The sequence below is a fragment of the Acanthopagrus latus genome, chromosome 12 (genome assembly GCF_904848185.1).
Source record: "Acanthopagrus latus isolate v.2019 chromosome 12, fAcaLat1.1, whole genome shotgun sequence".
Taxonomy (NCBI): domain Eukaryota; kingdom Metazoa; phylum Chordata; class Actinopteri; order Spariformes; family Sparidae; genus Acanthopagrus; species Acanthopagrus latus.
The window spans coordinates 13,091,865-13,107,380 of NC_051050.1; the positions used below are offsets into that span (position 1 = coordinate 13,091,865).

Here is a 15,516-nt window from a genome sequence, read left to right on the forward strand (position 1 = left end):
TAGTTTACTGTTTCTTTAGTGCATCAAAAAACTGATTTAAAGCCATTTGTTTATTTCATATGAACACATTTGATATTACACAGTTCTATGGTATTATAATTATAATACATATAAGATCTATTATAATATGATATAATCGTTATAGTTTTGCTTTATATAAAATATTACAGTAGCAATATCAATGGCTTATGGCCTACTTTTGAAACAAAATGGGCCACAAAAACTGAGGTTTCAGAGATGATGACGTAACTGTCATGTGATTCAAATCAAAGAGTCTTCATGTGCAAAATAGATATATCCCCTGCTGCCGGGCGTCAACAGCCAGCTAATGTGGAAAAACGTAATTTTGTCCTCCTTTCACTGGATTTCTACAGCAGTATCCATTTTATATGTGTAAACAACAGTTTGCATTAATTTGGCTATCCTATTAAAGCTATATGGGGGCATTCTTCACGGTTGAATGCTTCAGGAAGCCGTCGACTGTCGAAGAAGGCGGAAGTGGTGGAAGGGACAGGTTTCACTCGTGAAGTGGGTCTTTGCTCCATCGAGCAAGTTGCTGGGCCATCAAAACAAACACAACCCACATTCACAGAGGCTAATGTCAGCTCAGGCGACCACTGGTCGATATCTGCCTGCTGTTTCACCATGCTACTGAAATCATGCTGCATTTACACCATCGGAGTTTTTTCTATACTAATTTTGATCTCGGGTATTGTTTTGGTCTTGTCGGACGTGTTTCCACACATTGTACAGTCGCTGGTTAAGAAGGTAAGCATATTATTTAGGCTAACGTTTTATAACTGGCGTTAACTGCTCAGTAAGCTAACTTTAGACATTTTGTTGACAGCTAACGTTAGCTAGCTTGACTAGACAAAACACCAGGGAGAGTCTGCCGTGCAACGATTCTGCCACAGAGATATATTATCAAAATGTCGACATCTTTTGGTCTCTAGTTAAGTTCCATGTTTTGCCAGTGAGTCACATTTAGGTATGTATGCCCATTTTAAACGACTCCCATCGTTATACATGATGTGGTAGCTGCTTGCAAACACACATAATTGACAAAATTAAGCAGACACGCCCAAAGGACACACATTAATGTGAGAATATGTACAGTGAAGATATAATTTGTACAGCTCATTTTCCTACCAATTCTTTTTTCAGCTGAGCATGTTTTATCTGTCTGAGGATGTCATGTGTTAGTGTAAATATTTTCAGGGAGCGCTGTGTAGTTTCTGAGGCGTAATTCAAATTCCAGAATTTTAACATTTACAATATTAGTGAGGTAATACTACATACCCGGACATACATATATTTTTTCCATAGCTGTTCTCAGAGGCAAATAAGGCGCCCAGAACACTGTTTGAAGCCAGAGAGGTGGCAGGGTCCACCACATATGAGCAAAGTAAAACAGTATGAAACTGTGCTGTCCTTTTTTCAGGTCAGTTTGTTTTCTCAATTTGTTTAGTCGTGAAAGTGATGAAATGCACTTTGTTTAGGTGTAAATAAAAACAGTCAAATGAAGATAAAAAATTCTTCCCCGAAACTACACAGTGTACCTTTTGTTTTGTAAATTAGTAGCATCTTCAGGATGAACTATGGTGCACTCTTTTTTTGTTTTTTTCAGAGCACATGGATGTCCAGAATAGCTTTCAGTTATTTTAGTCTACTTCTGCTTTGTGATTGGTTAATCGCTCCCCATCTGCCCACTTTAATGTGTAATAGGTGACAGATATGGTGATTCACTCATGTGCAGGGGGTTTATAGAGAGGTTGTTTACTCGTCATATGATGTGAGGACAGCTTAGTCAGCAGCAGACTATCCTTCTTAAACTGTGCAGGAGTGTTAACCCACCGCCCTTTGTCCCACATAGGAAGTAGTTTTGAAGAATGGAACTCTGGCGTTTGAGGCCTGGGAGAATCCACCAGCCCCCATTTACATGCAGTTTTACTTCTTTAATCTGACCAATCCCATGGAGGTGCTGGATGGAGACAGGCCTGCAGTAGTGGAAATTGGACCCTATACTTACAGGTGAGAGAAACTACTAGGTCAGGGAACTACTACACTTTTACTACAACACTGTCTATTTATATATAAGACAGAAGTGCATATCTCCCAATAAGAAACAGTCACACATAAAAAATATTTGCATTCATGATGCCTCCTTCTAAATGATACTAAATTGATTTGCATACAGTTGAACTGCTGTTTCCAGGGTTGAGTATAAAGCTATCCAAACATATTGTATATACACATTTAAAGGTCATGAAATCTGATCAAGGTCTGTTGTCCATCAAGGTAGTGAAGGTGCCAAAAAGCTGATGATCAGATTCACTTAAACACAAAGAGGAAAGAAATGTGAAAGAACAATGTTCATTCCCTTTAGATAACAGAAACAAAATGTACCACAGCAAAGTTAGATTTACATAAGTACTGTGATAACGACCATCCAATCAACCAACAAATCAGTCCATCAATCAATCAATGGCATTCAGTCAAAATGAAGAAAGGGAAAAAACAAAAACAAGAATGAACACTGATAAAGAAAAGGCAGTAAAAAACAGTTTTACATCAGATGATTTATAATTAAAACTTAACATAGCATTTAGTAACATAAAAGCCTTAAACTTTGTAAATAAAAATAATTTAATGTAAAAAGGAAAATGAAAAAAAACTCAACTCACAATGCAATCGTCAGTCAGTGTCTAATTTCTAATTTCTAATTCTAATTGGCTGAAATATGTTAATGCAGTGCCTCTTGGTGGGAAACCACCAAGCTGATAAAAGCTGACACAAACTGACTTGTGTCTGAAATATGTTTGACTCTGCATTTATTTTTGAAAATAATTTTGTCTCGGCCTCTCTCAGATGCTTTGTTTATGCATTTTGCTGCCCTTTTTAGTGCCACAAAATAGCTACTGTAAACCGAGACCAAGAAAAAAAACAAGTTATCCTCAGGCAGCTTGTTTGCTTCACTGTCAGCACTGATGGACACAACAGCTTTGTACAGCGGCCAGTTTGTCTAATGAGAAAAAAGAATTGCATCATTGAGTGATCATTCTCTTCTGCTGAAGTTCAGTTTACTGCAACGAAGAGCAAATCTTTGGCATAATGGTAGCACAGCGGTTTTATTTTTCTAACCATAACTTGAAATACTTTCCTTTGTATATTATTTACATACTTTTAGAATCTTAAAGTTCTGTTATTCTGTAACCTCATCTTTGGTAGATCTCTGACTACATTCCTAAGACAGATTTGATCTTTTTCCTGGTTGTGAGCTTCATATCAGTCAAACTGGAAGCTGAACAGAATGCTCTGTTCTGAATCTCTGCTCAGTTAAACTCATTTCCCAATTTACACTTCTGCATTTTTATGTTTAAAGTAACACGACTATGATATGAATCTTAAATGAGCTGAGATTCACCTTTTTTTGAGAAGTGTTTTGTTTCAGTGGATTTTCGGTGAATGCGTCACAGCAGCTGTCCCCATTGCTCAGTAACTGCAAAGTTGTGTTTTCTTTTTTTCTTTTTGGAGTTGTGTGAAATAAAGTCAGGAATGGAAACACATTTTAAGGAAACCTCTTCTTTCTGCTACTTCAAAGCCAAATATAAACATTTCAATACAGAACTTAAGTTGACAATAGCCTTTGTTGGTCATCAGAGGTACTTGTACATTTACATGATTGTAAAAATATTATTTTCCTACTTTAACGTGTTGTATTATTGTAAGTATTTTTCCTTAATATTGCACATGAGCCTTTGAGAGTCTAGAAAAAAGTATTGATGAACCCAGTTCTGTCGACAATTAATGTACACTTAAACTCAGTTGTTTGTGTTCTGCACAGAGAGTACCGGCCTATGGAGCAAGTGAATTTCCAAGAAAATGGTACTAAAGTGTCAGCTGTCAACACTAAGACCTACATATTCCAGCCTAACATGTCCCGAGGTCCTGAGAGTGACCTCATCAGGACAGTCAACATCCCTTTTATGGTGAGCCACAGAAATCTCTTAATAATTACAGTAAAATTATTTTCAGTATTACTTTTTTTGATTGAGCAGCAACGTACAAACATGGACATTGCTTTATAATATATCATTATATTTTTTTAGGGATGATATCAAAGTTCAATAGATTTATATGTCTCCTATGTAGCTACATGTGGTAACTTTATTTCTTTAAACCAATAAGAAGTACTTCAGCTTATGGAGTAACAATACACCTAATAGCTATTTGTTACACACTAGGCAGTAAATGACATATTTTTTGCCTCCCAAAAAAGGTTATGAGATGATTTGGGCAGAGAAAGGGTAAAAGAATTATCCAAAAAGTACATGTTATTATTAAGTTAATCATTCATATGAAGTATGTTTTGTAATTTTTTCCTAGTTTCAACCGATAATTATTGATTTAGTATTAACTTTTCTTGACGCAGAAATGTAATTAATCTTATCTGGCTGTTTTTAATCTAATGATGTAACTTAATAGATAATCTTAATATGTAATTAATATAATCTTAATGAGATGTAATTGCCGCATGCTGTTACAAAAATATAGCAGTAAACGTGTTGCGACGACGAGATTGATCATATGCATTCCTGTAATGTGCTACTGTAATGTGGCCTGTCCTGTAGGGTTTTTTACATGCTACTTGAGTTGATGATTCATTCTATAACATGGTCGTCTTTATGGAACTTATGCAATTTCTTTACTGAAGGAGTAGTGTTGAACAATCACTTCATTTCCTTCGCCCTGTTAGACGGTGATGGAGAAGTTCAAGGACAACTTCATCGTGGCCAATTTGATCTCCTCCTACATGACGGGCACAGACCAAGGCCTGTTTGTCACCCACACTGTGGGAGAGCTGCTGTGGGGATATGAAGACGGCCTGCTCAAAGCCCTCAGAACTGTCCAACCTGACCTGGATGATGTCTTTGGACTCTTCTATAAGGTCTCATTTAAGCATATGAATATATTATTGAATACTTTGTGCAAACATGAGTTTGGTTATTCATGAAACGGTGCCATAGATATCAGAGTAGTGTGCAGGAAAGTTATTAAAATTCCATAAAAAGAAATCAAGAGTTTTTGAGAGACGTTTGGTGAAAATCTTTATTTTTCTTTCTCCCACAGACAAACGCCTCCAACGACGGGGAATACGTGTTCTTCACCGGACAGGAAAACTATAAAGACTTTGCTAGAGTGGATACGTGGAACGGTCAAAGGTAGTTGTCTCCACTCACCTGCAGCAAAACACAACAATGACTGAATGAGAATTATCTCCAGCTATGTAAATCTTATTAGGGAGGTCATCCAATTTGAATGGGCGAGAGCTGGCTAACACGTGATTGCATCAGTCGCAGGCAGGAAAATGATCAAGGCCTGTTTCATCCTGCTGATAAGACACTGTACCCATGGCTTTAATCATAGCTCCTCGTGTCAAAAAGCCACACTGATATTAATTGATGAGATTTTCTTTCATCTTTGTCTCCTAGTTGTACCAGAGTCCTCAGTCAGTAAGCTATAACAGAGATCCTCAATACCAGTCTTGCTAACGAGCTAACACAGCAGTTTAAGGAGTAGTTTAATATTTTGGGAAATACACGTTTGCTTTCTTGTAGAGATTTGGATGAGAAGGTCGATACCACCCTCATATCTGTGTGGAATTTGGAAGCTGCAGCCAGGAGACAGTTGGCTTAGCAAAATGCCAAACTATTCCTTTAACACACAAAGGACTGCTGTACAGCAAAAGCAGCTTAAGCCAAGCTTTTTATGACCTACAAACATTTTCATTCTTGTTCTCCTGCTCCATGTAAAACGTTTAACAAACCTGTTTTGGTTTGTTGGCCTTCAGACAAACTGACAAAATAACTCCTGTATTTGTAAATACATACATGACAAACTGATGAAATACAGAAACATAAATAATATTGGTTTTTTTTATGTGTGTGTATGGATGCAGCTCGCTGGATTGGTGGACGTCTGATGAGTGCAATATGATCAATGGAACCAATGGTGCTTTTTTCCATTCGGTCATCGCTAAGAATGAGACGCTCTACATGTTCTCCTCCGACCTGTGCAGGTGAGTGCACTGTTTGACAGACGGCTAAAAAGCATATTGTCAGAAGAATAATTATGTCCACATGTAGTAGGGCTTGAACCAAATCAAGGTCAAAGTAGTTGCGATTTGATTTTATTCTTATTGTGCAGCCCTAGAAACATTCCTGTGTATCACAAAGCATCTCCATCTTGAGATCATTTGAAATTGTTATCAGTTAGGGTTTTCTGCATTCTCTTCTGCTGAGTCACTCTTCTTTTGGTCTTATCTTCAGTTGGCCAGTGAAAAGGCTTTCCCCTTAGTTATCCTAAGAATGTCTTCCTAAGCCTTTCCTTCAGCATTATTCAAGGCTGGATATTGGATTAGGGAGATCATTTTAGGCTGGATGGTTGCACGGCCTCTTGAATGAGGTCACTGTTAGCTAACCCCTTCTCCTATTTACTGTTGGTTAAAACAGCTGATAAGTGCTCTCTTCGACTGTCTATAATTCAGAACTGAGAGTGCAGACTATGCAGGTCAGCTAACTGCTGACTGAGGTTGTGACACAACAGACAAAGTTTATGAGGCAGTAACATGTCAAAGACTTGTTTAACCTTTTCATGTAAAAACCTGTCTGTGCTGTGCAAGTTTTCTGTAAATCAGCTTACCACAGAATTTTGTTGCACAATGTATTTGTGTCTGCAAAGATTAACCATCATCTGGCTCTGTTTCCAAGGTCTCTGTACGCTGTGTACGCGGAGGATGTGAACGTGAAGGGGATCCCTGGGTATCGCTTCAGTCCCCCGAGCGAGGTGTTTGCCAATCTGACCGTGAACCCGGCCAATGCGGGCTTCTGTGTCCCTGCAGGAAACTGCCTGGGCTCTGGCGTGCTGAATGTCAGCGGATGTAAACAAGGTGGGAAATGCATGAAGCAGCTGGTGCAAATGTTGCTCAAAAAGTGAACTGAGTCTTTTTATTTTAACTGAATCCTTTTTGTGTTTAGGAGCTCCCATCATAATGTCCTCACCACACTTCTACCAGGCAGATGAGAAATATGTTCAAGATGTATTTGGGATGAAACCGAGAAAGGAGCAGCACCAGACTACGATTGATATCAATCCGGTAGGAATATCATTCAGTTCTTAAAGATCCTCTTCCAGACATGTTTTACAACATTAAAAATACTAATAACACAATTTGTGTATGTTAAATTATCATGTAGAAGTGCACGGATTGCAATTTTCTCAGCCGAATTCAATTTCCATCTTAAAAATCTGACCTGCCGATTTAGATTTTGGCCTGTTCTGATTTACTTTCAAAGAACTACAATTGACAGCATACACAAACATATGTGTCTATAACAAAACGTAGACTATGACATTTCTTATATTTTCTCCAAAACTGCACCACAGGACTTGATCTCACTCTCTCAAACAACTCTCAGAATAAAGTACCTTCTGGTGTCAAAATCTGCACATACGTTATTCTGCACAGTGATGGTCAAACATTCAAGTAAGGTAACAATAGGCACAACATTTCTTTTTTTACATATAGCAACCTTGTTCGCAACGTAGACAGCTGATATGAAAACCTGCAGTGACATTCTTCTACCACTGGGTGGTGAACTATCTCAGCTCTGTGCCCATCAGCCAGGGGGTTATCCTTGACATAGCGCTTCTATTTTTTTTTTTTTTATTAAAGAGTGGTTAAAGATTATGACAGAGGTACATGGAACGGAGCTGTCACCAAAGATAAGTTCAAACAGATCTTATCTTGTGAACCTGTGATAAACCTTTGATAGCTGGAAGTAGACTGAAAAAACAATAGTTCCAGGAGCACTACCTGTCACTGGACATCTGTTCAACTTTGAAATGTAAATTTAGTACAATCTTGGTGTTCATTTTTCATGTTGTATTGTTATGTTTCACTGATGGCGTTTTGCACGGCCTGTTTGAACTTCATTGCATTTGGAAACATTTTAACAAAAGTGCAGCTAGAAAGTTGGAGCTAATAAATTACTGATAATGATTAAACCTTTTTTCACCTTTTTTTATGACACTAATTTACTGCAAGGAAGCCGACAGCAGTACAAAGACATAAACAGTTGAAGTGTGAATAAGTTGATGTCTGTTTGGATGACAGAGTGAGTGAGTTTGATATTGGTATCTTCCTTTGGCAGCCATGTAGTTCTTGCTGTGCATAATGACTTTAACTCCCTTTTTTCTTGCTATGGTCTAGGACTGAACACTACATTAATATTAAAATGATTGGACATTTTATCTATTAGCCTAATCGAGTATGCAACAATGACACACACACACACACACACACACACACACACACACATTTCTTACTCGGTCACGTACACCTCATTAACACCAACATGTAAGGTGGCAGCGCCATAAGCTGAGATTAGTCTTTGAAAGCAGTAAACAAGCTACTGTTTTATCTGTTTATCTTCTACATGCTATTACATGAGATTATTAAATTGATCAAAGTTTTTCATGCGATACTGGTGCCGAACATGCTGGAAATGCCCATACAACACGAGGGACAGGTGGAAATATAATTCTCGCGCACAATTCTCTTGAACCGTTATTTTCCCAACAGATGAGCTAACCTAATTTTACACTAATAATCAGAATCGTTTTCCCAACCAGTGACAAAACCAATGCTACCCCCATGTTTGCCCCACATGGGGGTAGCATTAGTTGACCTGAACGAGTGTCCTGGAGGAACAGAAACATTAGAAAATGTATAGTATAAAAACACTACTTTAAGAACTTGTATTAATCTTCTCAAGTAATACATAAATTTTATGTAAATCCCACAGAAGTAGGAGAAGAAAATATCACTTAAAGTTAAAAATATCAACTTATATGATGTTGCCATGATCATTTTCACCCAATAGGTGTTCCTCTTAGATGGTCTAGCTGGTAACTTGCCTATAAAAGTTGAAATTCAAATTCAAATCATTGTTGCTGTGTCAATTAGACCTATGCAAAATGTACAGAAATGTTGCTCTCAATCAGTCTCCATTATGTTTGAGGAAGTTTAGAAGCTTCACAGTGGGTGGAACCACTTTGAGCAAAAAGAAATGTTTTATTTTGATTAAATACTTTGAGGCAAGCAAACACAAATCTTAACCGATCATTGGGATGCTTCCAATCAGGCTGAAGGAAAATTGTCCCTGTCACTGCATCTAATGTTGAATTCTGTTTTGCAGCTAACAGGAATCGTCCTGCAGGCAGCAAAGCGGCTCCAGGTCAACGTCTATGTCGAGAAACTCCCCAGCTTCAGGTAATCGGCTCATAGCTTTCATTCGTCTCTGCCATAAACTCCACTGTCACCATATTAATGAAGCTGTAATATCTGCATTACTACCAAAGCCAAGGCAGCGTTGCCAGTAAGATAACTAAAGAAATTGTGCCATCATCATCATTCTAAGTGGACTTTTGGACAGTCGTGTCTTGCTTGTTATGCATCAGCTTTTCATCCAGTGGAACAAACAGCGATGTCATCCTGAATCCAGACCGAACAGATGGACAGCTAAATTCAAAATTGTCCGAATGTTTCTTAGTCTTTGTTCATTAACTTACAGGCGTGTGTCCAGATCACAAATAAGGACAACAGAATACATGATTATAATTGTAGGGGACACAATGTAATTAATTTTTTTTCTTTTTCAGTCAAACAGGAAACATGAGGACAGTCATCTTACCTGTGGTTTATCTCAATGAGGTACAAAAAACACACAAACACATAGTTTTGTCATTTATTCATATACTGAACACTGGTTGGTCAAATTCAGGCCACACTGAAAGGGCAACAAGTTTCATTGGCCTCGGTCACACTTGATCTGTCCACTCCTTGGTCAGACACTTTGATTACGTGTCATACATTACATCACAGACACCTTTGACATGATTTTGAACTGAGAGAACTCTCAGCTCCACAACTTAAACAATAGCCTGCTCACATTATGATGTTTATATTTTTATTATAAATGTGTTGCAGATTGGCTCAGACAGTGGTTTTTTAACGAAGTCCACTACCTGTGTCCTCTAGACACTTCACTTAGTTAAATTATTCACTTCAGTCATTCTTCAATATGCACCTTACTTGTTTTTGTCTTTTTTTAAATCGCAGTCTTTGTTAAAATCATCTTGGATTTAATTGCTGTTCGGTCTTAGATGTTGCAATAACTCTTTTGTCATCGACAGACAGATTGTAAGTTCAGCCTTAACACTTTTATGAGAACACTGAAAGTGTGGAGGCAAAGAAGGGCCATAGTGATTTGAAGGGATTTGAATTTATAGGAAACTGAATGTGCCTCTGGATATATGTATTGAAATACTTTACTTTAAAAATATTCTATATATAGTTGAAGTTTGAAGAATCGAAGTTGTGAACCTAAAAATGAACTACTGAATATCAAGTGGAAATTCCAGAGATTGTGAAATACCAAATGAAATGGCAGAAGACACTGTAATGAAGATCTCTGTCACTGATCTCTTCTCAGAGCGTCCTCATCGACGACGAGTCGGTAGCGAAGCTGCAGGCGATTGTTACCAAGCAGAATGTGGTGGTGAATATTCCGTTCATGCTGATTGGTCTCGGCATCATTCTGGGAGGAATCTTCATGTTCCTGATGTGTCGACAGAAAATCCCCGAGGTGAGACATTAATGCGTTTGTGTGGCCATCAGCGCAGCATCTTATGATCATTTTCCATTAGCGATTAAAACGGGCAAACAGAACATCTTCACATTTTGAATAACTGTGATATTTGCCATCCTTGCTTGACCACCATAAAGTTTAATCAATTATCAAAACTGTTACGAATAACGATTCTTGACAGTCTGTTTAGTAGAAGCTTGTTTTGATTTTCTGTTGATTTGTTTTTAGATAATCTGTTCGTGGCAAATTAACTAGATCAATGTTGATGTTGAATATGTAGTTTTGTAGATTAAACATTTCTTACTTTCAAAAGTTTGTCAGCAGTACCTTAAATAACATTTATGTTTCTGGTTTAATTTCTCAGAGCACTGCTGCTGAGCGACAGCCCCTGCTCTCCTCATAGCACCGAACAGGATGTGAAAGGAGGAGCATTGCCGTCTTTGCAGCATAACACAAAACTTCAGTGGTTCAACAGTATACAGTTTTACCCTTTAACCTCGCAAGTAACACTTTTCATTAATAACCAGAATTTCACCTTTTAATCTGTTTTCAAAAAATGGTTTTAAGGAAGCTCAGTGAGGAGGGCGGTATCCTCTCTTTGTGTTATTTGTTACAAGGTTGGTGGTTTAAGGTCTGCCTTTCAAATTCAATTGTAATGATGCCGAAATCCCTGTCATTTTACTGTCATTTTTAATAGGCTATATTTTCTATTTTTTCCCTTTTTATAAATATGGGTTAACTAATCAAAACCCCCACGAACTTAAGTGATAAAAAGTGAAAACAAAACTTTCATTATTTGATCAAAGTATTTTCGTGTGAAATGGATGCTGAATGTGCGAGTGTGTGGTTATGAGATGAACGGCTACAGAGCTGTAATAGTAATGAGGGAATGTGTTTTTAGAGTTGGGCCAATAGTCACTTTTTTAGCATCATCTGCTGAAGGTGTTGAGACACCACAAACAAGAAAGTTTATACATGTTTTAAATTCTATATGTGAGGAGGATTTCATTTCTGTTGCTTAAAATGTTTTGCTCCAAGAAAAAAGCTCTCAAGTCATTTTAATAACTGAGGCGTTGAATGTTTTTTTTTTTTTTGTACATTTCCTTTAGTCTGTTGGGTTGGCATTTTTAGTGAAACTTTCCCAAACCAGGTATTATTGTAGCCTTCAGTGGAAATCCAGTAAATCAATGTATGCACGTACAGTTTAAAATGTGGAATAGCATCCAAATAGTACTAATTCAACAGTAGCAGTATAAAGGGAAGGTTTTTGCCTGATGTGAAGTCTTACGATGATGTGAGGCATATTTTCTTTCTTTCCCCCCCCGTTTCCAATAGTTTTCCATTAATGTGTGATTTTTCTACTGACATAATGCTACAACCCATCTATGAAACAGCTGTATGTTTCTCCCGCTAACCACTAGGAATTGGTCATTATTGTCAATGGTCTGCACTATTAAACTGCAAGTATAAAATTATTATGACTTTATTTAAAGTTTTTACCTGTTCTTAAAATGTCAGTGATTTTCTGCCCATTACTAAACAGAATGTCAATATAACGTGTCAGTTATATGCAGTTTGAATAACCACCATGTGACAACATTACATACTGTTCATCTCGTGTCAATGTTGCTGTATTTGTTTTATATATATATATATATGTGAAAAAAGAATAGTGTTTACACTACTGCAAAGAAATATCAATATGTAATCAGTTTACACCCTCTCAATAGGTCATATATATAACAATTTGCACGTTGTCTTGTCATTCACTACAACTCCAATAAACCTGCCTCACAGTCTCTGAAGGTGTGTTCGTGTTTCCTCCATCACACGTTGCAAAACGATTGTTTGAAGTGCTGTATCTTTGCATACATTGCTTTTTCCCTTTTGTGTTGAGGTCAGGTGTAGAGCAGGAACAGCATTGTAATGACGGTCACACCTTTTAGAGAGGTCTGACTAATTCCTTATTAGCTGGTGCTGAAAGTCTGTGTTGCAATGTTTCTAATTATGCCTGTGGTAAATGCACACACACCCACACAGACACACCCGTGTTGATTTCAACAGATGAGTACGTGAAGCTAGTAGTTACACAGTGCACTGTAGCCTAGTGTTTTGAAAGACTTGAGACTAATGTAGTTTTACATTTCTCTAAGAACATAAGACCTGCTAAAAAAGATGCAGGACAGATATTATCTTTTTTTATTCCATGGATTCTTATTACCTATTGCCTTATTGACTTCTTGCCTACAATACCCATATTGCAACACAACTGCGGCCTAGTCATGGGCGCAACAATAAAAGCCTCTTTTGGCTTATATTTCAGCCACATTCAGCAGTGCTTCGACCTGTGTTTGGTTTGTTTGCACATATATCGCTTACACTGTTAAGTATATTTAGACTGTACCTTGTAATTTCTAGGATACAGTTACCCATAAACAATGTAAAAACATTAAACTTTATTAAATATGCTTATTGGACATTTCACTTACACTGAGCACTTGTCACTTGTGATGTGGGCAGACACTCTATGCTAAGCTACGCTAACTGGCTGCTGGCTATTACTGCCTATTTAAAATGGAGATGCCAGAGAAGTATCTATCTTCTCATCTAACTCTTGGTTAGAAAGCCAATAAGTATATTTCTCATCGGGTCAAGCTATTCCTTTGAGAGTGTATGCCTTTCTTCAGCAGTACATTCAAACTGACGACCACAGCTGTAATAACCAGCTGTTTTGTTTTACTGGACAGTGAGAAGCTCAAGTTGAACATTTAATGGATGACTCCAGAGGAAATCGGCAGCAATTTTTGCAACCCTGATTGTTTTCTAATTTTGCCAATCTTCATACTTCATACATTCGATTTCATTTGCCAGAAAGTCTCCACTCTAGCCGTTGAATTTGAGCTATTATGGGCAGGACTATTCATACAGGCAGCTTCATGGTCAGCAGCATCTCAGCACGGAGGTCCTGGGGTCAGATCTGAATCAGTGGCTCCAGGGTGAAGGTTTCCGTAAATGGATGGATGGATTACATCTATTTTGCGGTTTCATTTAGACACCGCCGACGTGGAATTGTCCTTAATTAGCGGGTTAAAGTGTACTTTGGCTCCCTGCAGATAAACTATTACCTCGGTCGTCCTTATAAAACTGATAAGTTCCACTGTGTAGAGAAGTCTGCCTCATTGGCTCTGACTTGAGATCAGCCTCCCCGCCAAACCTCAGCCTCAGTCATTAACGCAGCAAATAGGAGGATAAATCTCTCAAATCTGTCAGAGTGTAACTCCTCCCCAACCCAGTTTGGGCCTTTAATACAAGCGGCGTGGGAGGACGTATCAGCCCTGACACCGAACAGCTCCTGTCTTGTTGCCGAAGTGCAAACATCATGAGGACTCTCCAGGAGAGAATCATCGTCGCCGCTGTTTTATTGTCTCTGATCTGTGCCGTCCAGGTAAGTTAACAGCTTCTGTGTTTGCTGTTTATGACCTGAGACTTTGCTTTAGTCTCTATTGATTTTTGATGGAATGTGCCCTTCATGAGTTGTTAAAAGATGCTATATTTGCCTTTTACAGGTCAGTTCACTTCCTCTACCCGACAACTGGAATGGCTTGCTGCAGAGGACCAAGCGGTCACTTTTGTGGCGATGGAACAGCATGAAGCCTGTGGGTGCCAGCTGCAGGGACCACCTGGAGTGCGGCACAAAGTACTGCAGGTAAGGGGCTTCGTTTAGCTCAGTTGGTAGAGTGGGCGTCCCATGTGCAGAGGCTTTGTCCTCGCTGCAGCAGCCCGAGGTTTGAGTCCCGGCCTGGGGCTCTTTGCTGCGTGTCACTCCCACCACCCTTCTCTTCCTGTTTTCTGTTGTATCTTGAGCTGTTCTATCAATAAAACAACACAAAGGCCCAAAAAAATAAATACTAAAAACTCAAACATTTCCAGCTTAAACTCACAATCAGCAGAAATGTATGAATTAATGAACATGCTTCATTTGTAGTTTTTAATTTTAACACTTATTTATATTGTAACTGATTTATGTCTGTCTCTATAAAGTATTTTATCACCAATGTGAAATCGCAGGCATTCCTCCAAGTGATATCAAATAGACGTAAATTTCCATTTCATAGTATTCAAAGACGTCATGTGATGATATCTTTGCACTGTGTGAGTGTAATGTGTCATGTCTTGCCCACGTGTATTGTGCATGGCAGGAATGACCCTACAATAAAGTTTCTCCTTATCTCCGCAGGAAAAATATCTGTTCTTTCTGGAGCACCTGACCAAGAGACACAAAAAAATAACTACATCAGGGTGACAAACAACTTTATGGACCGCAGCTTCTCAAAATCAACCCTGTAATAAATCACCGCTCTGACATGCTGCCAGCTCGAACTGAAGACCTGCTGGCTCCTTATCAAACTCCGTGCTTTGAGTTAATGTAATCTGATCTGGCGCCGCACTGCAGCGTAAACAACGCCATAAACGCTGCGTTCATGTGAGCAGTCACAGTGGCTCCATCTACTGCAGAATTGATTTTTTTTTTTTAGGATTTAATTTGTCCAAAACGCTCGCCACCAGGACACACATACACGGAGCTGTATAAATCTGTCTTTGATAAGGAAATATAAATACTCGTGCAAAGTTTGTGAGGTGCTCTGATTTTATTGGTTGGATTTGATATTTCATATTTATTTGTACATATTGTAAACTATGTAAACATTTATACTTTTATAAAAAAAAGAGGTTGTATTGACCAAATTTTGTTTGAAGTTCAGAATCCCGTATAAGCAACGTTTCTTTTATTCTTTCAGTGGAA

At 38.2% G+C, this 15,516-nt stretch overlaps 2 protein-coding genes across 2 annotated transcripts; both read left to right on the plus strand.

The window, feature by feature from the left end:
- The first annotated feature begins 327 nt into the window (after positions 1-327).
- scarb2c (scavenger receptor class B, member 2c) lies at positions 328-12,513 on the plus strand. The gene is made up of 12 exons (XM_037117793.1): positions 328-768; positions 1,874-2,031; positions 3,845-3,989; positions 4,757-4,948; positions 5,131-5,222; positions 5,960-6,079; positions 6,771-6,949; positions 7,038-7,156; positions 9,261-9,334; positions 9,724-9,775; positions 10,557-10,709; positions 11,077-12,513. Exons 1-12 carry the CDS (start codon positions 646-648, stop codon positions 11,113-11,115), a joined length of 1,446 nt encoding a protein of 481 aa, XP_036973688.1. The 5' UTR covers positions 328-645; the 3' UTR covers positions 11,116-12,513.
- Positions 12,514-13,928: 1,415 nt separating this feature from the next.
- Positions 13,929-15,454, plus strand: LOC119030189 (liver-expressed antimicrobial peptide 2). The gene is made up of 3 exons (XM_037117595.1): positions 13,929-14,157; positions 14,279-14,418; positions 14,950-15,454. The coding sequence occupies exons 1-3, from the start codon at positions 14,092-14,094 to the stop codon at positions 14,978-14,980; spliced, it is 237 nt and encodes a 78-aa protein (XP_036973490.1). The 5' UTR covers positions 13,929-14,091; the 3' UTR covers positions 14,981-15,454.
- The last annotated feature ends 62 nt before the right edge of the window (positions 15,455-15,516 follow it).

Coding starts and splice junctions, on each gene's coding strand:
- scarb2c (XM_037117793.1), top strand. CDS start 646: ATGCTACTGAAATCATGCTGCATTTACACCATCGGAGTTTTTTCTATA. Junction 5,223..5,959: donor GATACGTGGAACGGTCAAAG/GTAGTTGTCTCC, acceptor GTATGGATGCAG/CTCGCTGGATTGGTGGACGT. Junction 6,080..6,770: donor TTCTCCTCCGACCTGTGCAG/GTGAGTGCACTG, acceptor TCTGTTTCCAAG/GTCTCTGTACGCTGTGTACG.
- LOC119030189 (XM_037117595.1), top strand. CDS start 14,092: ATGAGGACTCTCCAGGAGAGAATCATCGTCGCCGCTGTTTTATTGTCT. Junction 14,158..14,278: donor CTCTGATCTGTGCCGTCCAG/GTAAGTTAACAG, acceptor TGCCTTTTACAG/GTCAGTTCACTTCCTCTACC. Junction 14,419..14,949: donor TGCGGCACAAAGTACTGCAG/GTAAGGGGCTTC, acceptor TTATCTCCGCAG/GAAAAATATCTGTTCTTTCT.